Raw genomic sequence first — 24,216 nt, 5'->3', positions numbered from 1 at the left:
CCTTATGGATCCTCACGAGTGGAAACTAAATCCACAAGTCTTCAGCATGATAACAAAGAAATGGTGGAGCCCAGACATAGATCTATTCGCCTCTCCTCAAAATTATCAATTGAAAAGATTCTGCACAAGGACTTATCACAGACAAGCATGGAAAGTGGACGCCCTATCAGTTTACGCCTTTCCTCCTCTGCCTCTTCTACCCAAGGCCTTCCTAAAAGTCAGACAAGAGAAGCCAAAGATGATATTAATTTCTCCGGACTGGCCCCGCCAATACTGGTACCCAGTCCTAAGGAACTTGTCTCAATACCCAGCTTGGACCTTGCCTCAAAGACCACAACTACTGTCCCAACAAAACAATCAGATCCTGCACAATCAACTACAGACTCCGAACCTGGCAGCATGGCTAATCATGTAATAATACAAACGACACCTCTCAGTAAAGCTGTGATGGATGTCATTTTGGAAGCCAGAAGGCTTAGTACTAGAAAATCTTATGCTGACACATGGAAGAGATTCTGTGCTTGGAATCAAGCACAAGGAACTGATACAGCAGAACCACATATTCCTCAGATATTACAATACTTAACTGAGATGCTTGACAAAGGCCTGTCTTTCTCATCAATCAAAGTCCATGCCTCTGCCATTTCGGCTCATTACAATACAGAGCCACCAATCTTTTCTCATCTTTTACTAAAGCAGCATCTTAGAGGAGCCAAAAATTTAAGGCCTCCTAGAAGATCACCACTACCTGCATGGGACTTCAATTATGTGTTGGAAAAGCTCACCCTGCCTCCATTTGAACCAGCTGCTACCGCTGATATAAAGTTCTTATGGAAGACAGCTCTGCTACTAGCAGTTACTTCAGCAAGAAGAGTTTCAGAGCTACAGGCCGTCATGGCTGTAGAGCCTTTTATCATATTTTACCCAGACAGGGTGTCTCTGAGGACAAATCCTACTTTTATGCCGAAGGTGGTTTCCAGTGTGGCTCTTAACCAAACAATTCATCTGCCAACTTTTTATCCAAATCCGCAGAACAAAGGGGAAAGAATGCTGCATTCCTTGGACGTACATAGACAGCTAAGATTCTACTTGAGCAGGACTAAAGCTCTAAGAAAAACTGATCAATTACTAGTGTTATATGCTGCAGGATCAGAAGGAAAGCCTATTTCAAAGCAGACAATTTCAAAGTGGATAAGCCACTGCATCCATTTCTGCTACTTACACCATGGTAAACCTGTGCCCAAGGGCATTAGGTCTCATTCCACCAGAGCTGCAGCTGCTTCAACAGCCTTTCTCAGAGGAGTACCAACCAAAGACATTCTAGAGGCTGCTACTTGGAGCTCTGTTCACACCTTTACAAAGCATTACGATTTACCTCTCTACTCTTAAGTCCAGGGCAGGCTTTGCCACTGCAGTGCTGCAGGGCCTTATAGCCGCACCTAATGCTGTTTAGCTCCAGCCTCCCAACCATAGCTTTGGGATTCTACCCAAATGTAATGACTGCAACAGTGAAACACGAAGAACATAGTACAGTTGTGTACACTTACCATAAATGTAGATGTTCAAGTGTATTCACAGTTGCAGTCCAGATTACCCTCCTGCCCTCCTGCCTTCCCCCAGTCATTCTACAGTTTATCTTTCCTTCTCTGTCTTCTTCAACCTATGTGGTGTATTTGCTTGTAGATGAAGGTAACATTTTATTTTGATGCATGTATATGTATATGTATATGTGTGTGTATAGATATATATATATATATATATATATATATATATATATATATATATATATATATATATATATATACATATATATATAATATTGCTACCTTTTTGAGGGCACCTGACATCGGGGGCAAGAAAAACTAAAGAAAATGGCGTTGGCTGCATGTTTTATACCCCTGATGACCTGACGTCATGGAAGAGAAGACAGCAACCAAAGCAGGACCCCAGACTTTGGAATTCAGGCTGACTGAGGGCAACCTGTCAGCAGATTACCCAAATGTAATGACTGCAACAGTGAATACACTCAAACATCTACATTTATGGTAAGTGTACACAACTGTACTTTACAAACTCGCACTTTGAAGAAAATGTGGGGGTATGGGCAGGAGAGTTAATATGGAATATTTCCAAATATGAACTGTCTGCAGCTGAGACTTCTTTATTAAACAGAGGTTTAAATTTTATACCTTTGACTAAAATGGACATTAGTGAATTTCTGTTATGCCTACGTAGGTTTACTAGAAATGTAACTTTGAAACAACAATTTGGAAATGGCAATGAGGCAAGGGATGTTCAATTTAAGAAAAACAGTCTGTATGTACCAATATTGTCACATAATATAGAAACCTTCTTAAAAGCTTGTGAAAATGCCATTTATAGCGTAGGGAACAATAGTTTTTTCGAAGAAGGAAAGTATAACTTGACAAAGAGTGAGCACAAAGCATTGGGGTGGCCACGGTGGTGCAGTGGTTAGCATTGCTGCCTCACAGCAAGAGGTTCTCTGGTTCAATCTTCGGCTGGGGTGCCTTCTGTGTGGAGTCTGCATGTCCTCCCTGTGGTCGCGTGGGTTTCCTCCTTGTGCTCCGGTTTCCTCCCACATCCCAAAGACATGCTGTAGGTGGATTGGACACTCTAAATTGGCCTTGGGTGTGAGTGTGTGCCTTCTGTGGAAGGTTAGGGGCCGGGCTGGCAACTCGACACTGTAAAACTCCACTGCCAATCATGAGCGGACAGGTGATCCACTGTGGCAACCCCTAACCAGGAAAAGCCGAAAGAAGAAGAGTGAGCACAAAGCATTGTGTGACTTGCAGACTAATGATAGCATAGTTATAAGACCTGCTGACAAAGGGGGACCAGTGGTGATATTGAATGCTGACTTTTATAATACAGCTATGCAAGGAATGTTATTGGATCCAAATGTATATGTTGAAGTACCAGCAATAATTGTGTTTGAAATGAGTGAACAGATTGCTAGTACCTTATATGAATCCATGTGTATGGAACTATTATGTAAAGATCTTTTTAATTATATTACTGTTGAAAATCCACTCATACCTCAAATCCATGGCCTCCTCAAGTTACACAAAGACCCATATAACCCGAAATTTAAACCTATAGTAGCAGGGGCAGGATGGCTAACAGAACCTATCTCTATATACTTGGATAAGAAATTGAAGACAGCACTCAATGAATTTGCATTTGTCTTGAAAGACACAGAACAGTTTTTAGTGGACCTTTATGGGGCAGTGAAGCAAATGAGAACAGAAGATACGGGGATGCTGGCCACGCTAGATGTGGTGTCTTTATTTAAAAGTATACCCAATGACCAGGGGATAAGCATGGTGAAATCAGTGTTGACAAGGCAGGGAAAGTTCTCTAATACTAAGATAGATTTTCTCTGTATGTTACTAGAATTGGTTCTAGAGCACAACATATTTATGTTCACTGGCATATGCTATAAGCAGTTGTCAGGGGTTGGCATGGGCACAAGTTGTGCCAACACATATACAAACCTGGTTATGGTTAACTGGGAATATGAACATCTGTTAGGTAATCCCCAAATAGCCTTTTATAGGCATTTCGTAGATGATTTTTTGGAAAGGTGATGGTGAACAACTTAAATCCCTGTATGCATATCTAAATACTACTAGTGATTTTTTAAAGTTTACGATTCTGAGATGAGCTTAGACTTCCTGGACGTTACCATATACAGAGAAAATGACCAATGGTTTACGAAATTACATAGGAAACAATGCTGCAGACCATCTTTTCTAAACAGAAACAGTATGCATAACCCTAAGATTTTTCCTAACATAATCCGTGGTCAGGCAATGAGAACATCTTACCTATTTTGTCAAGAGGAAGTGTATAGAAATGAGTTTACTAAGCTAAGAACAGGTTTCATTAATAGGGTTTATAGTGAACATGAAATTGATAAGGTGTACCATAATGTACACAAAGAAAGGAAAGGTAAGCCCTACTACTCCAACAGAGCAGGTGCTGACAGGGTAGGTATCAAGAATAATGTATTACCATATATTGCGATGGTTTTACCATATACAAGAGACGTGAAAAGGTTTGAAACCATCATACAACAAAATTGGCATATGTTGTTGGTAGATGGGGTTACTACCAACATAGTGGGTGGACAACCACATTTTGCATTTAGAATTAAAGAAAAGTCTGAAACAGCAGCTTTGCTATGCAAGGATACCTACTCTGATGGATAGCACAGTGAATGGTACCCATAGATGTGGAAAATGTACACAGTGCATTTATATAGATGAATCTAGTTTTTTTTAAGCACCCTGAAACAGGGCATCTATGGGAGCTAAGGAATTCTGCTGATTGCAATACTAAGAATGTAGTGTATGTAGCTCACTGCAAAACATGTTTCCATTTCTATGTTGGCAAAAGTAACCGTCACCTTATGGAACAAATTCATGTAAATAAAATGAAATATTTTCTACCTGCCTTTTTATTACGTCTGTTTGTACCTGTGTTCTGTGGATCTGTTTCTGTAGCTGAGCTTTAATTGCTGCTTTATCTACCCCCATATCCTGCACCTTTCCACATCTGTTTGTTGTTGCCTTGTTTCCTGCTTTATCTTTTAAAACAAAATGTCCAGTTGATCCTCTTTACTCGCAGCTTTAAAAGCAGCTATCTATTCCTCCATTTGTTCTTGTTCACGCATCTTTCTTTGATTTTTTTTCTCTTTGTGAACACTTACTTTTATCCCAAATTAGCCCAGAGCTTTGGACTTAGGCAATCATCTGTTTAGCACCACCCTGATGCAGTAGCTTTAGCAGTATTAATCCCCCGAAAAAGGAAACCTCTGAGGACTATGATGTACTAGCTGAGCTAAGCGAGAGAGAGAAGATAAATCCATATTGGGTGAAACATAAGTAAGGAGAAAGCTGATTAACAGTTTAAATGAATGGTACATGTGACACACGGTGTGTTGTTATTACACGGAGATTTGAAAAAAAAAAAAAAAAAGGAACATTTAGAGAGAGAATCCCAAAAGGGAGAGAGTGAGTGGACTCTGTTATGGTGATAATGGAAGGTCATATTGGCAATAACAACCAAAGAGGGACAGTCCCTAAAATATTTATGGGTGATAGGGCCTTTGTTGAAAAGTATTGCTAGTGAGAGAGTACCAGCCTGGAAGGAGTTTAGTATCATAACATTTATTGGAAATGTAAAGAATGCTGTGGATAACTTCATTTGTAATGTACTCAGATGTTGTTTAAATTTAGTTAAGTGCAAACATGTTAACGATGCAGTGATATGTTCTAAAACTAAAAGAGGTATGGTGCAACACATCTTTTTTTTTTTTTAGATTGCTCAAGGGCTGAGAAAAGTGAAAAATGTTAAAGATATAGGGACTATAAGGGAGATGTGGGAGGAGAAATAGTTTATTTATTTATTTACAGTAGACTCCCTCTTATCCGGTCTTCCTGGGACCGGACCTTAGGCTGGATAAATGAATGGCTGGTTAAGAAGAAAAAGCATACAAAATAGTATTTACAGGTTATAAATCAGTTAGAATAACAGGATTTGTGTTAGTATGCATTTTTCTAATGAATATGAAGTCTAGAACTCAAATGTCTGTCATTATTTAGCTCGCAGGAGGCAGCAGTGTTTTTCTTCTCTGTTGTCTTTTGCTAGGACTATGGGAAAAATGTGATGGCTGGTTAAAGAGAGGCCAGGTAAGAGGGAGTCTATTGTATTTTCAGTAATATTTGGGAGGATAAGGGATTTAATTAAAAATTAATTTATATTATTTCAATTTGAAAGGTAGGTTGGCTAGTCACCAGAGCCTTTTCAGCAAGAACTTAGGCCAAATGGCAACATAAAAAACTTTTAATGTACAACACTTGGAGAAGAATGAACCATTGATATTTACAGCGATACAGTAAAACGGTTACAAAACAGAATGTCAGGGCTTTAGTAGAAGTGCCACAAAATGCTAACAATGTAAACTGTTGAAGCAGTGGAAGGAGAGCCATTAATCTGTAATTTCAGTGAAAACACTTCTCTGTAAGCGAAGGATCTAGCTGTAGCAGCCCTACCAATTTCCATCATGAATTGCCTGGCATGGACCCTCCTATGTATTTTCCTTGATTTCAGTTACACAGATTTCCATTTGGGTAAGATGTAGTGTCCATTAGAAGCCTTCTCTCTCTGAGTAGGGTATAGCTTTCAGTTGATGTAGTCCATCATACGTTTTGTGATTTCTTGAGCAAATCATTTAAGATGAACCATTGACTTGTGTTCTATGAAGATATCATTAAAGTATTATATTACTTATGAAAACCACTTTCGAAATGTCATGATCAAATTTTTAACTTGTAATGACGTTGAAAAGATGGGTCTGCTTTGAAAAGGAGAGTCAGCTTAGATATCTAGCAATCCATTATTTTACACTGAAAGAGAAAACTCACACATTCATTCAGAGCCACAAGGGCGGGAGACTTAAACCTCGACACGGCTATTAATAGGACGTGCTGGAGGGATAGATTCATCACCCAAAGACTCCCTATGCTGTGGAATAAAATCCCGGTATATGTGAGGCAGAGCACCTCGCTGGCCTTGTTCAAGAGAAATCTTGACCAATGGATGGGAGATCGCAGATATACCCCAGGGATTACCTCAGTGTCACTGCTCAACAGAGGCACAGCAAAATAATGGGTATAGTTCCCCATACTAAAGGGGTGGCGTAAGCCACAAAACTATGGGCTAGGCTTGTAAATGCCCTCGGGCAGATAGCTTAGTATGAACCTATGAACCTATGAACCTATGTGTTCATCTACTTAAAATTCAGCCTGCTCCTTTAAGGAGCATCAGCTGAGTAACGAGCACTACAGGACTTAATACTGCTGTTGCAATTTTTTTGTTGGGTAGGTCAGGTCACTTTTTGATAACCCAGAGGAGTGTTTTTTTTGGGGGGGGGGGTAATTATTGCTATACCAGGAGACTCCTGGGATTTGAATAAGAAAGTTATGATGTTATTGCAGTGGTTAATTTGCTGTTTTTCAGTTATTGTAGTGGTTGGCAGCCAGTATAGTTAGGCAGCCTAGTCTACTTTCTTTTGCAGTAAAGAACCTGAAATAAGTTAAGACAAGTTTCCTCAATTTGATTTTAATTAATTTTATCATGCAAAAATAGAATGTCATTTTCAATTTCCATTATTAGTTTACAATTTTCAACAGGTGTCCTGATTATCATATCAAAGGCAAGTATTACTTTGTTGTTTTGATTTTGCCTTTACTAATTTTAAATTGCTTACATAAATTAATATATTAGCAGAATCTGTGGGTATATCTACAGGCAGCAATTTGAAAAATAAACTTATTTTACATTTTAAATGCATCTTACATAACAGTGCAATAGTTTTTGTGATATAGACTGAGCTAGGTGTTTGTCAAACTATGTTTGGAGATACCTATCAAAAATGCTACATCTGTGTAAATTGTGTCTCCTTTTCTTTACAGGTTACTTCAGGGTGGAAGTCCAAGTTACAGACTCCAACCACAGTATTCAACACCCTCTGGTTCCCTAGGACTCGCCATCTCTGCCTTTAATCCTCCAAAAATGCAAGAAACAGCAACAAATCTAGGGCTTTCAGTCCAGGAAAACAAACAAGAAGGTAAATTGAGATTCCTTGCAGATGTATAATAGGTGTTTTATGTATTAGTAGAAATAATTTTGTTCCCTATAAGTCGTGGTCTAGCATTACATGACTGATTAACTAACCTATCTGCTAGAAGCAGAGCACTTTCTTTGGACACATAAGCATTACACAGAAAATGATAATCTAAGTAAGTGACTGTCCTTGTTTGTGAGAACATTTAATCTGATGTTGTTAATCCTCGATGTTAAGTTGTCTATCTCACCTTCATTCTTGCTGGTTGGGTTCGGAGCCGATCCTCTGCTCCGACTCGGCCATCTTCAAAAGCTCGAGAGCTGCTTACTGGCTCGAGGCCCCCTCCTATATCCCATGATGCCTGGCGCTAGATACCCAGATCTTGTTTGCCGCTTCTGCTATGAGGTTGCGTTTACTGGCCCAGGTCGTAATTTTCACTTTGTTCTTATATTTAAGCCTTTTTTGTACTTTGTTAGGTATACTTTTATTGTTATAGCTCAGAGTAGATTCTATAGCAGTTTTAGTGTTTACCCCCCCTTCAAAACTTGTTTTCTCCTTAGAGAGTTTTTTCTTTCCCTCCCCCACCCCCGTTTACCTTTCAAAGTAAGCCGTTTTAGTTAGAGGCTTATCATTGTTTTATTTTTAAGGTAGACAAAAGTTTTCCTTTTAGTAAATTGTGGTAGCTTGTAAGTCTTATATTGTTATAGTGTGTGTGTGTGTGTGTGTGTGTGTGTGTGCTGTTAGGGTGTGGTAACTTGTGTGAATTGTGTGTATTTTTTTTCAGTTACCTACTCTCCACTCTACTTGTTGTTTGTATTTGATTTTCCTTTACAGGAATGTCTAAAGACACAAAAGTGTCATGATTCAAGAAGTGTGACTCATGCTGTCAGAAAATGTCTCTGACAGATGGCCACACTTCTTGTGTCTACTGCTTGGGCTCCCTATACCTGCAGGCCTTTTGCTCAGTGTGTCACGCCTTTAGTCCAAGAGTCCTGCAGGAGCGTAGGAATAGGCTTATCCTGAAGGGTTTGCTTAAACCTTGAAGGATCACTGGCCAAGACTCAGTCAGTGAAACCTTCTAGGCCATCAAAGCCATTGGCTCCCAGCTCAGAGCCGTCGCCGGGTATGGCTTCTGCTTCAACTTCGGTTTTGGCTGGAACTGAAGTACCTATCTCTACGTCAACTTCGGCTCCGACTGGAGCCGAAGTACCTATCTCTGTCAGCTCTGACTCTTCCGTCGAAACTGTCAGGGAGTCGAAAACGCTCCAGGTCATCATCATTGGAGTCAATACACTCGGCTCCAGGGTCACCCTTATTGCAATCTGAGTGGAGTCATCGATCCCACTCTTCTCGGTCTAGGCTATCTGACCATGATTTGGAGAGAGTGGTGAGCAGGCTTTTAAAGTCGCAGGCCCTGGCAAAAATGCTATCCAGCCCCCCACACCAGGGTTCAGCTCTACCTGTTTCTTCAATAGTTCCTCCTTCGACTCATCCCTTGAGTTCGGAGCTGGAGCATGCTGTGGCTGGAACCGTGGGTCTGTCGGCACCGATACCTCCCCTTTCGGTGCCGTCGTCGTCTCCGATCTCTTCCATGGTGCCATCCTTGGAGGGATCTGGGCGCTGGGACTCCCTCATCGGCTCTGAGGGGGCGAGTGGCATTGGACCCTTGTCTGACCCCATTCTCCCTCTCCGGAGCTTCAGCGCAGGTGAGTTTGTCTCCTACATCGGCTTCGGAGCCGTCCCTCTTGGTGCCGGGAGGGATTCCGGTCTCTTCAGAGCCAGAGCCTTCTATGGCATCAGGAAGGGGCGCCATCGAGGTCATGAGGAGTGGGCTGGCATCTGAGTCAACCTCATGGTCGGCCTCATCGGCTCCTCCCCCCCATGGTGCCTGCTCCTGCCTCTGCCCCTCCTCCAGACCCCAGGCGTGGGGAACAAGTGCTCCAGGGCACCCCATTGGGTGTATCTTCCTCTTCTGAGGCCTCCCCTGTTCATTCAGAGGAGCTCCCTCGAAAGAGAAAATGCAAGAGGAAGCATGTTGACTCCCCTGAGTCTGTCACTTCAGATACCAATTTGGAGGAGTTGGAAGGGTCCCCGAGATCCCCCTCTGAGGACGTCTCCTTCTCAGACATTCTTGAAATCCTTAGGCAGAGGGGGAACTGGACTACCCTTAACCCTTCCAAGGATGAGTCTGTATTCCTGGACGCGTTTGGTTCCCGACCCTCCACCTCCTGGGTGTCTCCGCCTTTCGATCCACTGATGTCGGTGGTGGCTCAAAAGGCGTGGTCAGCTCCAGACACAATGGAATCAGCTCCCCGTAGGCCCACAAAATTCATCACCGCCCCTCAGGACAAGCAATTTCTGACCAAGGGTGTTCCCGTTGATGCCATGGTGGTAGCAGCGGTCACTAGAAAGGAGTTAGCTGAAACTTCGTCTGTCCATCCCCCTAATAAGGAATCTAGGACGATGGACAGATATGGGAAGTGGATGTTTTCCTCAGCGACCTTTTCCATGAGGTCTCTGAACTATTTGTGCCATTTTACTCGCCTTCAAAGGGATCTCATTAAAGAGTTAGGAGATGCTCTTCAAGATCCATCAGCTGCGGGGGCTCAGGCTAAGATTGCCTCCCAGCTGGCGACTCTAAATTCTGTAGTAAACTCCTCCATGCGGCTCATCTCTTATGCAGCCGATGGAGCGAGTAGGGCCGCAGGCACAGGTGTGGCTTTGAGGAGACGTGCTTGGATGCGGTTATGCAACTTTGCGGAACCCTTTAAGGTGTCTTTCACCAACACCCCCTTTGATGGTTCTGCTCTGTTTGGACCACAGGTGAAGGATACCCTTACTAGGTGTGAGCAGGAAGGCAAGACTCTCTCTGCCGTTGGAGTCCGTTTTTCCACTCCTTCAAGACCGTATCCCAAGGGTCAGAAGAGTGGGAAGATGTGGTTCCGGAAATCCCAGGGAGCCGTGCCTGACACGCGTGGAGAGTTCCCCTCCAGGGGCAGAGGAGGAAACAACAATAGACGCCGCCCCAGGGGCAGGGTGGGTCTGCAAAATCAGGGCCAAAGAGAATCCTTCTCTTACAAGCCCTTCCAGCATCCCTGAAGTGCTGCCCGGCTGTCCACCTTCGGAGGCAGTCGGGGGAAGATTATCGCTGTACCCAGAAGCCTAGCAAAGTATAACAAAAGACAAATGGGTACTTTCTATCATATCCGAAGGCTACAAAATCCCCTTCTTTCGCACTCCCTACATTCCCAACAAATCCCTTCCAGATGTTCCACCCAATCTAAGGGATCAAGCAGTTCAAGAAATTTCAAAACTGCTAAGAAAAAGAGCCATCCAGTCAGTCCCAGCAGACCAACAAGGATCCAGAATTTACTCAAGGTTCTTTTTGGTACCAAAAAAGACAGGGGATTGGAGACCCATTCTGGATCTCAGCAGACTAAACAGGTCTGTTCAAAGAATGAAGTTCCAGATGGTCACGCTACAGTCCATTTTACCCTTTCTGGGTCAGGACAATTGGATGTGCTCCATAGATCTTCAGGATGCATACTACCATATCAAAGTGCACAGATGCTCCAGAAGATTCCTCCGCTTCCGGCTGGGAGCCAGTCATTATCAGTTCAGAGCGCTGCCCTTTGGTCTCACCACAGCCCCCAGGGTGTTCAAATGTTTGGCAGTAGTCACCGCTCACTTGAGATTGCAAGGATTCCAGGTGTTCTAGATGACTGGCTCCTTACTGCAACCACCAGGCATCACCTGCTGCTAGCCAGAGACTACACCATCCAAACGTGCTCCACTCTAGGCATCACAATAAATTTCGAAAAGTCTGCATTGTCGCCTTGTCACCTTGTCAATCTATCACCTTTATAGGCGCAAACTTAAACACATAGGACATGTCAGCGACTCTACCAGTAGACAAGAGTGTTAGCCATTCGACATGTGCAGGTCTTATTAGGATGCAAAAAGATTCAGGCCAGATTTGTCCTAAAAACCTTGGGTCTCATGGCAGCGGCTATAATACTAGTCCCCCTTGCACGCTTTCATATGAGGATTCTTCAGTGGATGCTGCTCACACAATGGTCTTTCCAGCAACTCCTGATGTCTCACAGGATAATGATCACACAGTCATGCAAAAACCAACTTGTTTGGTGGATGGTTTCCCCTTCATTACACCAGGGCAGACCATTCGTTCTTCCTCCCACAGTAGCTACGGTGACCACAGATGCCTCCCTGATTGGGTGGGGGGGGGCATTATCAGGGCAGAACAGTCCAAGGGACCTGGCAGCCTTACGAGTACCATCTGCATATCAGTGTCTTGGAGATGAGAGCCGTGCTTTTAGCATTGCAAGCTCTTCAGAACTCTCTTCCCACCGGGACCATTGCAATTCAAACAGACAATATGTCAGTGGTATGGTACATCAACAAGCAGGGCGGAACCAAGTCATACCCCTTATGTCAAGAAGCACTCAGACTTTGGCAGTGGGCGATCTCTTCCAAACAGTTTCTGATAACAGTGCACATTCCTGGGAAGTCCAACGTTGTAGCAGACAGGCTGAGCAGATGAGCAGAGCAATTCTCATGCCTCACGAGTGGTCTCTCAATCAGACTGTGGTGGACAGAATCTTCCGCAAATGGGGTCAGCCTTGCTGTGACCTTTTTGCTACCCCCTTCAACAGCAAGTGCAACAATTTTTTCTCTCTCCTACCTCTTCCCGGACACCTCCCCAGAGACGCTCTAGTTCACGATTGGCCCCAGGGACTTCTTTATGCATTCCCTCCATTCCCCCTGATTTCCAAACTAATTCAGAAAGCTACCACACTGGGATGCAAGATGATCCTCATTGCCCCTTACTGGCCTCGACAAATTTGGTTGTGCTCTATAGATCTTCCAATATGCGTACTACCACATAAAGGTGGACAGACCATCAAGAAGATTCCTTCGCTTCCATGCAGGAGCCAGTCATTACCAGTTCCGAGTACTGCCCTTCGGACTCTATGCAGCCCCCAGAGTGATCACAAAGTGTATAACTTGCGACTACAGGGATTCCAGGTGTTTCCATAACTAGACGACTGGCTCATTACCGCCCCCACCAGACATCTATTGGAAACAGCCTTGGCAAACTCTCTTCACACCACAGGAAGGCTAGGCATAACTATAAACTGGCAAAAATCCAACCTGACCCCATCTCAGTCCATAGAATTCATTGGGGTCCTGTTGAATACAAAAAAACTGCAGAGCATCCATTCCAGAGCACAGAATCCTAAGAATAAAACAACAACTCATACCGATCCTTTCAAGAGAAAAGTCCACGGCACATTCTGTTCTCCAGCTGCTGGGTTCCATGGCAGCCTCCATCACTATTGTCCCCCTTGCGAGGTTCCACATGAGCCTTCTAAAATGGCTACTACTCACCCAGTGATATCCCTTTCAGTACCCTCTATCATCCAAGATTCGGGTAATCCACAGGTGCAAACAAGACTTAATTTGGTGGATGTCACAGAACCTGTCACAATGGTCTCTACCCTTTACCCCCCAACAGGCCAAGGCTACAGTGGCCACGGATGCCTCCCTGATGGGGTATGGGGGGGGGGGGCTATTTCAGGAAAAGACAGTCCAGAGCACGTGGTCCGAAATGGAGGCCCATCTGCATATAAATGTCCTAGAGCTGAGGGCGGTGCTTCTAAAGTTGCAAGCATTCAGTCCCCCTACTGCCGTCAGGGACTATTGCGATACAATCAGACAACATGGCGGTAGTCTGGTACATCAACAAACAAGGCGGAACCAAGTCTTACCCACTTTGTTGGAGGCCATGAGAATATGGCAATGGGCGATGGCTACCAACCGCTTTCTCATCGCAATGCACATTCCTGGGAGTTCCAACGTGATAGCAGACAGACTCAGCAGGTGCATTCTGCAACCTCATGAGTGGTCCCTGAATTCTTTAGTAGCGGTGGAGATTTTCAACCGCTGGGGTCTCCCTTGCTACGACCTCTTTGCATCCCCGATCAATTACAAATGCAGCAATTACTTTGCCCTAATTCCCCCTCGGGGACAGTCACCCAGGGATGCTCTAGTCCATGATTAGCCCTCGGGTCTACTTTATGCTTTTCCCCCTCTTCCCCCAGTTCCTGAAGAAAGCTCGCTAGTTGAAGAGCAAAGTAATCCTCATAGCGCCATATTGGCCTCGTCAAATTTGGTTCCCCTTTCTGTGGCCTCACCTGCTAAGTCAGCCATGGATTCTGAGAAATCTTGACTGGTGGATGGGAGATCGTAGGTTTACCCCGGGAATCTTCTCTGTGTCACTGCTGGACAGAGGCACAACAAACTAATGGGCACAATATTTTTTAACATAAGGGGTGGCGTAAGCCACAAAACTTTGGGCTAGGCTTATAAATGCCTTAGGGCAGATAGCCTAGTATAAACCTATGAACCTATGAACTCCGGAGTTGATCTCCCATCCGCAGAACCTGATTCACCCCCAACTTGAACAGCCTGAAGCTCACAGCTTAGCTCCTCCACTTCCTGTGATTGCCAGGCAGAATGATCTTTCTTCCCCAGTACGTGACATTCTTATTGCATCTCATAAGTCTTCCACCAGAAATACATATCTCAACAAGTGGAAAAGGTTTACTATGTGGCTGAAAGAAAAGCAGATAGATCCCTTTTCAACACTGGTGCCGGTGGTACTGGAATACCTGTCAAGTTTATTCTAATCTGGCCTCTCTGCTTCTACCATTTGGGTTAATTTGGCCGCAATATCTAATTTTCACAATGGTGTCCAAGAGTCTTCCCTTATGTCACACAAATTATGCAAGATTTTTCTAAAAGGCGTAAATCATTTGAAACCCCTATTTAGAGAACCTACCCAGCCATGGGACCTGTCATTAGTTCTGCAGTCTCTGACAACGTCACCTTTTGAACCAGCTTCTTCATGCAACCTCAAGTTTCTTTCATGGAAACTTTGTTCTTGATTGCCATTACTTCTGCCAGATGTATTTCTGAACTTCAAGCTCTGTGCATCAAACGGCCCTACTTGACATTTCGTAACGGTAGTGTCATTGAGAACTAATCCTTCCTTTCAGCCAAAAGTGATCTCTGAAATGTCCATTAACCAAACCATTGAATTGCCAGTTTTCTTTCCCAATCATTCTAACAGGGGAGAGTATTGCCTACATACCCTAGACATTCACAGGCAAATTTGTTTCTACCTGGACAGAACTAAGGCTTCTCGCAAATCAGATCAGTTATTCTTGGCCTATTCTGGACCTAGATTAGGATGTGCTGTTTCTAAGGTCACATTGGCTAAATGGTTAAAAGACTGTGTAACATTTATTTACAACGAGCACAATGTCCCTCTAACTACACCCATAAGGGCTCATTCCACAAGGTCGGTAGCAACTTCTGCTGCCTTCCATGCTAGAGCTTCTTTACATGACATTTGTGCAGCTGCAACTTGGGCTAGACCGCATACCTTTATTTCCATTACAAATTGGATTTGGCCTCCAGAGGAAGAGCATCTTTTGGTTCAGTGGTGCTCAGGAATGTCCTTTCATGAGACTCTCCCAGGAGTAAAGGTAGCTGGGGATTCTGTCCCAGACGTAAGGAATGAACGAGGATTACCAACATCAGATAAAGGAAGTTATGTCTTACCATAACGTTCCATCTGTGTTGTTGATTCTCGTTCAGTCATTACGACCCTCCCTCCTTCCCCCTCCTGAGGCTTATAGTGGATCTCACCATCCGGTTCCGTTAGGTCATTTGACCAGAGGGAGCCTCTACCTTCTTTTGACTTGCAAACTCAATCTGAGGTAACAGGGAGAGGGGGATTCTGGGTAAGAGTTTAGCTTGAGAGTTTGTGGCTGGCACAAGCTTGGAAGATGGCCGGCTTGGTTTGAGGTCAGAACCGACTACCCAGACGTAATGACTGAAGACGTAACTTCTTTTTTTCAAATGTTTTATTGCGGTATACATTTATTACAAAGGCTGATAAAGGCATTGAAGTAAATGCCTATATATGTGTGTGTGTATGTATATGTATGTATGTATATATATATATATATATATATATATATATATATATGTGTGTGTGTGTGTGTATACACATATATATATATATATATATATATATATGTATATATATATATATATATATATGTATATATATATATATATATATATATATGAAGAGAGAGCGATATGGGTCCATGTCAACTTACTGAAAAGCAATATTCTGGAAGTTATAATACTGAATGTTGAAATATCAAAATGCTGAAATGTTAAAATGTCGAAATCAAAATTTCTTCTCCCGTACATGAGTAGATGTTCGTATTAAACTATTCCTTGTTAACTTCTACAGGTTGCTTCTTTGAAGAGAATTTTTTTTAAAGTTGTTTCTGAATTTATTGAAGTGTTAATTTGTTTTATTTCATAGTGATGTACTGCCAATAGGCATTTTGAAACATTACTTTATGAATACTAAATACCAGGGACACATAACATGAACTGGACTTGCTTCCCCACAGCAGACTCATTTCTGAATTTCACTAACAGGGGAGTAATATATTTACTTATGTTTTTGTTAGTTTTGTCTGCCCTTAATTTACTCAGTCTGTGTTCTGAGATACAGCTTGTCCTACTATTTGCAGTACAGCTAGCAACACTTCTTTAGTTATCATTTCATGGGTTACCTCCACCTGCTTGATTTTATTCTTGAAACGCCTTTTTATCACGCACACTGCAGGGCTACTGTACGTTTTTGTATGTGTATGTCTGTCATATATTGCAGTGTGAGCATTGTCTGTAGGTGATGGTTATTGTTGATGTACAAAATGGTTAAATGTGGATTGATGCTAAGATGCGCATATATATTAAGCGGTACCCGAAAGATTATGAATTGAGCCAGGCCTTTATAAGATTGCGATCAAGAAAAGCTATATGCTGAAAGGGGCAGGAATTGAATAATTTATGTAATGTCGCTTAGGTTATATGATGTATAGCAATATGTGTGAAGTATAATGTTTGTTAATTTGTTAATACAGTTGTTTTACTTTTGTATAAATATAAATTTCTCTGTGTCACGACTGATAATTTAATAAAGGTGTTAAAAAAAAAAAAAAAAAAAAATAGAATGACCGAGACCTGGCTTAAATCAGAAATCCATGATAATGAAATTACAGCACCAGGCTACAATATAATTTGTAGCGACAGATTAGGAAAAGGGGGTGGGGGAGTAGCCATACTTTACAAAAATCCCCTCATCCTAGAAAAACTAGACATCACAACCCCAGTCCTAGAAAACGTTGAACTCACCCTCACTAAACTAAAACTTAATCCAAATAAATATATCAATATTATAGGGTGCTATATCTCACCAGGCAAAATATTTCCATTACAGAAAATCTCCTAGAGTGGATATCTTAACTCTCTCCCCCAAGAAAACATCCTATTAGGTGACCTTAATATTGACTGGCACAACTGCTCCAGTCAAAACCCACTTTCCCACATCAGCCTACATGTACTAACCCAACTTATAACTTCCTCCACTAGAACGGACAAGTGAACCAAACATCAATCCATACTAGACTGGATACTTGTATCCCATCCTTCCCACATATCCCCAGCAGGGTGTCTACCAGACACCCTCTGCGACCACCAAGCTACATTTCTACTAAGAAGTAGAACACCCCAGCTGACCCAAGTAACTGTCCGAGAAATTGGGAACAAAAAACATTTTAACCTATTCAACTTTAACAATGGCCTAAAAAGGTGCAACTGGACCCCCCCCTAAAAACTTAGCTCTCGATGAAGCAGTACTATACTTCAATACAGCCTTCACAAATGTACTTAACCATCACCCCCCCCCCCAGAATCACTAGAATTAACATGCCCCCTGGCTAACTTTATATACTAAAACTTTCCTCAAAAATAGAAACAAAGCCTGGACAAACTTTCGTAAAAGCAAACCCAATTAGATAAACAAAAATAACTTGAACTACGCAAAAAAGCCAAAAAACTTATCAAAACAGACAAAATTTCCTACTACCAAAATATACAGATTAAACATATAAACAACCCAAAGAAATTCTGGGCAGCAGTCAACTCTGTATTACAACCAAGGAAAACATCCACCCCCGCTCCTAAAACAGTAAATAACCAATACAATATCCCCACGCAGTTCAACAAATTCTTTACAGAAACTATCAAAGCCCTTGCAAACAACCACCCTAGCTCCAACAACACCACTCCAACAAAAACACCCTCTCCACCAGAAACAATAATCAGTGGCCTCAGCTTCAACCTAGTACCTACCAAGACCATACAAAAACTACTACTATAACTCAAACCGACCACCCTAGCCACTGATAAATTACCCACAGAATACCTTCAACTAGGCGCAGAAGCTATACCCTATCCTGTCTCCATCCTAAAAATCAGATCCATCTCAGAGTGTAAAGTACCCCACCTTTGGAAAATATCTCATATAATTCCACTGCACAAAGGGGGTAGCTCTCTTGAACTCAATAACTATCGTCCTATAGCTATACTATCCCCCTTATCAAACCTTCTCGAGAGAGTAGTACACGTGCATTTGATGAAGTACCTCCTAGAAAACAAACTACTATCCACACAGCAACATGGCTTTAGACCCTTCCACAGCACCACCACCGCACTTGCATAATTTACTAACACCATCAATAATCACAGAAATAAGGGACTACTTGTATCTGCTACATTCTTAGATTAATCCAAAGCTTTTGACATGGTCAACCATCCTAAACTCCTTTACTCACTATCCACCCTAAACCTTAGTATTTCTGCTATTTCTTGGCTTAAGAGCTATCTAGATGGTAGGCAGCAAGCTGTAAAATGGCAAAACCAACTCTCTCCCTTATTGGCTATCTTCCTAGGGGTTCCCCAAGGCTCCATCCTGGGTCCATTGCTCTTCACCCTATTTACTAATCAACTCCCATCCAACATTCCCAAAGCCTCGATAGTGCAATATGCAGACGATACCACCATAATATGCACAGTCAACACACTAGACCTGCTCCTCTCCCAAACACAAGAATGCTTTTCCCTAGCTGAAACTTGGATCACCAATCAAAACCTCATTCTTAACCCAGCTAAAACAAAATGACTCCTCTTTATCTCTCACAGATCCATACCCCCCTCAGATAGCTTTATAATCTCCTCCATTAACAATACCACCATTACCCCTACCAATCACACCAAACTGCTAGGCTTGGAAATTGACAATCACCTTATATTTGACGTACACATTTCCCTAACCATAAAAAAGTTCATAAAAAAACTTGGTTTACTTTATTGAAACAAACAATTTCTCTCCAACCACTCCATAATAACAATAGCCAGGACACACCTATTATCCACCTTACTCTATGCCTCTCCTGTGCTTACCAGTCTCCGCAAAACTGACCTAAACAAACTTGACAGCTGTTATAATAAGACAGCTAGATTTGCTACAGGTTTGTCCTTTAGAACATGTCACTGTGAATGCCTCAAAAAAACTCAGTTGGTTAGAACTCCCACTAGTACTTCAATTCAATCAACTTATCACTTGCACAGAAATTATTACATCACTCAGACAACACACCAGCTCTACAACAACTACTTCAACCCTACACCACTACCAGAACCTTAAGATCTGTCAGCTAAAACCTCCTTAAGGTTACCAAATTTAACAACGAGGCAGGAAAATATGTCTACAGTCACTATATTTCTGAAATCTGGAACTCCCTTCCTGCCCATATAACAGGCAACAACTCCTCAGCCCAATTCAAGAAACTACTTAAAATTCACTTCATGAATAACAGACTGTGCTCCTGTATCACCCCTGGCTAGTACCTCAGTATTTTGCTATTATCAACCAGATTCATAGTTTAGCTACAGACCTATAATGTCCATAAATTCAGATGTATTCCCTTAACTTAAGACAGTAGGATTAATTATACAAACAGCTTCTTTAGAGGTGAAAGAAATGTATCTCATGAAAGTTGTCCACTGTACTCTCTTCCATTTTGCTCTACTATGTCACAAAGAAAGTACCATATGATTGTCATATACAGACATTTGTGTAGCCTGCCTTTTACTAATATTTAATGTATTGTCTGTTAACTATAAAAATGTTATCTCTTGGAGCTTTTCTCCCCAGGCCTCCGCTGAAAATGGACTTGTAGCCAGTCGGACTCCCCAGGTTAACAAATGTAAAATAAATAAATTTCTGAGGTTTTAAAATTGTATTTAAAACCTCTTTTGGTGTATGTCAGGGCCTGACTATGTGACACTACTGAGTTTTTGTCATTGATGGCTGATTTATGGGTATCCAACATAACAACATAGTTGTGCACTGTAGATATTTAAAGCCTTTATACATCTATACCCCATTTTAGGGGTATCCAGGCTATGAAATACTGGTTAGACATGCCAGAACTATTTCCTTCGCAGTTTAATTAATTTTTGCTGATCCTTATTTCTATTGTGCTGGAAATTAATGTTGTACATTCTGATGACACATGCTTTTTACTTTTAAGGGGTACTGCGATGGGGGCTATATTTGTACCTATATATGCTGACTTACATGTTGTTTTTCTCAAAAGAGTATTTATGATATGGATCATAATTCTTTTGGTTCACAGTATATGTGGAAATGTTTCTTGGATGATTAGTTTTTTTTGGGATGGAGACTGAATAAGTATTTTAATGACAATGATGTGGGACTTGAATTTATAGACACGTCTAATTTGTTCAGTATTGATTTTTTGAATGTTTTAGTGACAGAATTGTTGGATGGCATTGATACCACTTTATACTGTAACCCTATTATTAAAAATTCTTTGTTGCATGCATCTAAATGTCATCCCCCTTTTATAACTAAAAATATACCTTATTCACAGATGTTAATGGTTACACGTATTTATAGTAATGAACAAGAATGGAATCGACAGGCATTTTATATTAGTTATATTTATTTATTTTATTTTATTTTATTTTACATTTGTTGACTGGGCTAGTCTAACTGGATACATGTCCATTTTTAGTAGAGGCCCGGGGAGAAAAGCTCTAAAATTAAACTAATGTAACAGGAATAAAAAGCAGTAAAGCAACATAAAACTAAAACATGTTAAATACACTAATGCTGCAGGCATAGATTTTGTAAGAGGGGATATAATTGTGTTAAGTTTCTTAAAGCTAAAAGTAAGGCAGCTACTCAAACCAGACAGAATTTGTTGTGGTATAGCGAACAAAAGAAGACTAAATGTTTGAAGTTTGTTACCACTTATAACAATAATCTGTTCAAAATTAGTGATGTTATTGAAAAATATTGGCCCATATTAAGAAGTGACAAGTTTTATAGTAATATATTGCCTCAAAAGTACTGCTACTCATTTTGAAAGGGAAATGTCAATTGTCAATTATTTGTCAAGTTTTAAAGATCTCTATGTCAAAATTTCTAGACAGGTTTTTTTGGGTACGAAACCTTTTGGATGTTATCCTTTTGGCAATTGTGTTTTTTTGCAAATATACCACAAAGCCTAAGTCATTCTCTTCTCTTAATACTCACAGGATTTTTGATTTTCATGACTTTATCACTTGTTGAACTGAATGAATTATTTATTTAGCTACCTATAAGTATGGGAATTTTTATGTTGGGGAAACATCTGGAGTGTTTAAACTGTGTTTATCCATTCATCTGAGTAATCTGAGACACCACAAGGATTGTAGTGTATTAGTGCGTCATCAAAAATCCCATAGGGAGGCTACTTTTAGCTTTATAGGTATTGACAAGTTTAACACAAGTTCACCTAATTGACATGACAAGCTGCAATTTTTACACATTAAAGAAAAAAGTGGATTATAAATTGGGGTGCCATTTACGGCATAGACTGAAACGAATTATTATAAAAAATTTAATAAATCTTACAGAAACACTGTGTATTAAATTTAGCCTTTATGTTTTTATTATTATTAATGTGTTTTTAATTGAACATATTAGCAGTATTATGCATAGAAAATATACTAATTGATCTTGTCAATTTTTCATCTCATCCTCACATATGGGTACAGGTCCGATCCATTGAATCTGACTCTGCTGTTAGTAAGATCATGGCAACCAAAAAGCTTTTGGATAGCTACCCTTACCCACAATGCATCTCTTCTCTCTGTTACCTCAGATCTCGTTTGCTACTTCATGAAGACATGGTCCGATCAGCTAGCTCTTGGATTTTCAGGTCATATTATTATAATATATCCTTCTATAGTTGTATTTCTTTATTTTTTCTGCATATTTAGCCTTTGTATATATCTTCCTTGTTTCTAAAAACCCTTCTTTGATACTAACCACCTTTTTATTAGGTTAATTTAGCTTTTGTCTCTTTTCCCCACTAGTAACCATTTTTATGTGTGTTTTACCTTTTAAAGTATTCTTTACTATCGTTAGTAGTCTCTCTCTTTTTTCCATTTATATATATATATATATATATATATATATATATATATATATATATAACTTTTCCTTTTATTTTCCCTGTCTGACTGTGTGTGTTTTTCCTCTGTCCATACCCTTTTTTCCACATGGTGGAGAAACAAGACAAACCAGCAGGATTCAGAAAGTGGGGTCATAAGATTCCTTTTAGTGACTCGCACTCCCTGTGAATTTATTGTCTAGGCCCCCTTCATCTACAAGAATATTGTGTGATATACCATTCTTTCAACCACCAAGCATTGGTTGAAAGAAAAAGTAAGCTCATTCTAAGGGACATGCAACAATCTGCTTTTGAAGAGACTATTTCTGGCAGTCAGTCAAAACTTCTTCCAAATCTAAATCCGCTCATTCAAGCCCTGCTTCTTCCCTTTCTTCTCGAAGTAGTGACAGGGGAAAAAGAGGCCTTCCTCTGCTCCGACAGACCCTTCCGAGCTGAAAACCAAGACTTCTAAATCTCCCAAGTCTTGTGTAATCCATGACTGGCTTTGGCTCTGAGCACACCGAGGTTGGATCCGGCTTCTTCAGCTCTGACTCTCTCAAGTAAAAATAGATCAGATCCATTGATGTCGGATTCGACAAGTCATTTAAGCTTATTTTGACACTTCCCAGGACTTGGTACTCCCTGACCTTTGATCCCTTTCCTTTGAGGATACCATCTCCATTCTTAAGTAGACCAAAATCTCCATCATTGTCCTCTTCCTGTTCAACCAGGAGCCTTACTGAAGAAGACCTGGAATAGATGGCGTAGAAGATCTTGTGGGCACAGCGCATCACTAAGTCTCCCTCGGCCTCAACCCATACAGTTCCAAGTCTATCCAAGCCATCTACTCCCCCACTTCCTCCTCCTCCTCTGACTTCAGGGCAAGCTTCGGAGTTGTCAGATCTGATATGCCTGGTGCCTTTCAGTTCTGATTAGATGTCTCTTTCCTTGTATCAGACCTATGCTTGGAGCTCTTCCATGTTTTTGGAGCTGGAGAGTTCCTGGAGCCACAGTGAACCTCGCGAACCACTAATGCGCTCAACTCCCAGGTCTTCAGTGTGAGTTTATATTAGATCTTCGAATGCTTAGGTTGTCGAATGCCGAAATGTCCACACCTAAACGTTGAAGTCTAATAAACGCGGCAGGCTAATTATGTGAATTTCTTCCCTGGGAAAAAATTTGCTTGCCTGTCATCAGGAATTTGCCCTTTTCCCTGATATCGAGTAATCTCGGAGTTGGTATATTTAGTTAGGGAGTTTGTGGGGGCATAGCCCCCCACTTAATTAAGGTGAGTTTTTTTTTTTTTTTTTGTTCACCATGTAAATTTTTTCCCAGGGAAAAAATTTGCTTAATTGGCCTGTCGCATTTATTAGATTTCAACATTTAGGTGTCAAGGTTTCGGCATTCGACAACCTAAGTGTTTGAAGATCTAATATAGACCCTTCGGAGTAGTCGATGCACCCCGGGGCTTCGGCGCAGGTAAGCTCGGCTCTGGCTTCTACCCCTGGCAAGCTGTCCTCTGGAGTAGAGGGGACTCTGTCCCAAAAGCAGAGCTTGTTGGAGCCATTGTCCTCCTTCACTCAGGAGCAGTCAGCCTTTGGAGCTCTGGAGAGGGCTATAGCTGCCACTGCATCTAGAAGGTCACCTGTCTCCTCAAGCCTTGATCCTTATCACGATACCCTGCATTCCTCTTCTGACCAGGATGTTCCACAGGGACAGCGGGACCTCAGGCACCAGGATACCCATCCAGGTACCTCTACCTCTTCTGATACCTTCCCCAGAGTACCCTACTGAGGAGGTGCCTTGGAAGAGACTTTGTAAGAGGAAGCATTTGGACTCCATGGAGAAGTCACCCACTTAAGACACTGACCTTGATGAGGGAGAAGGATCCCCACGGTCTCCTCCTGAGGATGTTTCCTTTGGAGAGATACTGGGAATGTCCAACATGATAGTGGACAAGTTGAGCAGATCCATTATCATGCCTCATGAGTGGTCCCTTAACCAGACGGTAGCAGAGGACATTTTCCACAAATGGGCCCAGATGCTTTGCTGCAACAACAAATACAGCAGCTACTTCTTCCTAAT

The 24,216-nt window shown here is 41.6% G+C and overlaps 1 protein-coding gene across 5 annotated transcripts in view; it reads left to right on the top strand.

The window, feature by feature from the left end:
* Positions 1 to 24,216, top strand: part of LOC122798540 — a 1,608,245-nt gene that overhangs the window by 146,871 nt on the left and 1,437,158 nt on the right. For all 5 annotated transcript variants that reach the window (XM_044067582.1, XM_044067581.1, XM_044067580.1 and 2 more), the window contains one exon: positions 7,500 to 7,654. In XM_044067582.1, the coding sequence (XP_043923517.1) occupies positions 7,500 to 7,654 (155 nt within the window). The remainder of the gene's footprint in view (positions 1 to 7,499; positions 7,655 to 24,216) is intronic.

The sequence above is a fragment of the Protopterus annectens genome, chromosome 3.part1, assembly GCF_019279795.1.
Source record: "Protopterus annectens isolate FY-2018-M chromosome 3.part1, PAN1.0, whole genome shotgun sequence".
NCBI classification, from domain to species: domain Eukaryota; kingdom Metazoa; phylum Chordata; order Ceratodontiformes; family Protopteridae; genus Protopterus; species Protopterus annectens.
This window is presented reverse-complemented; position numbering and strand designations above follow the sequence as displayed.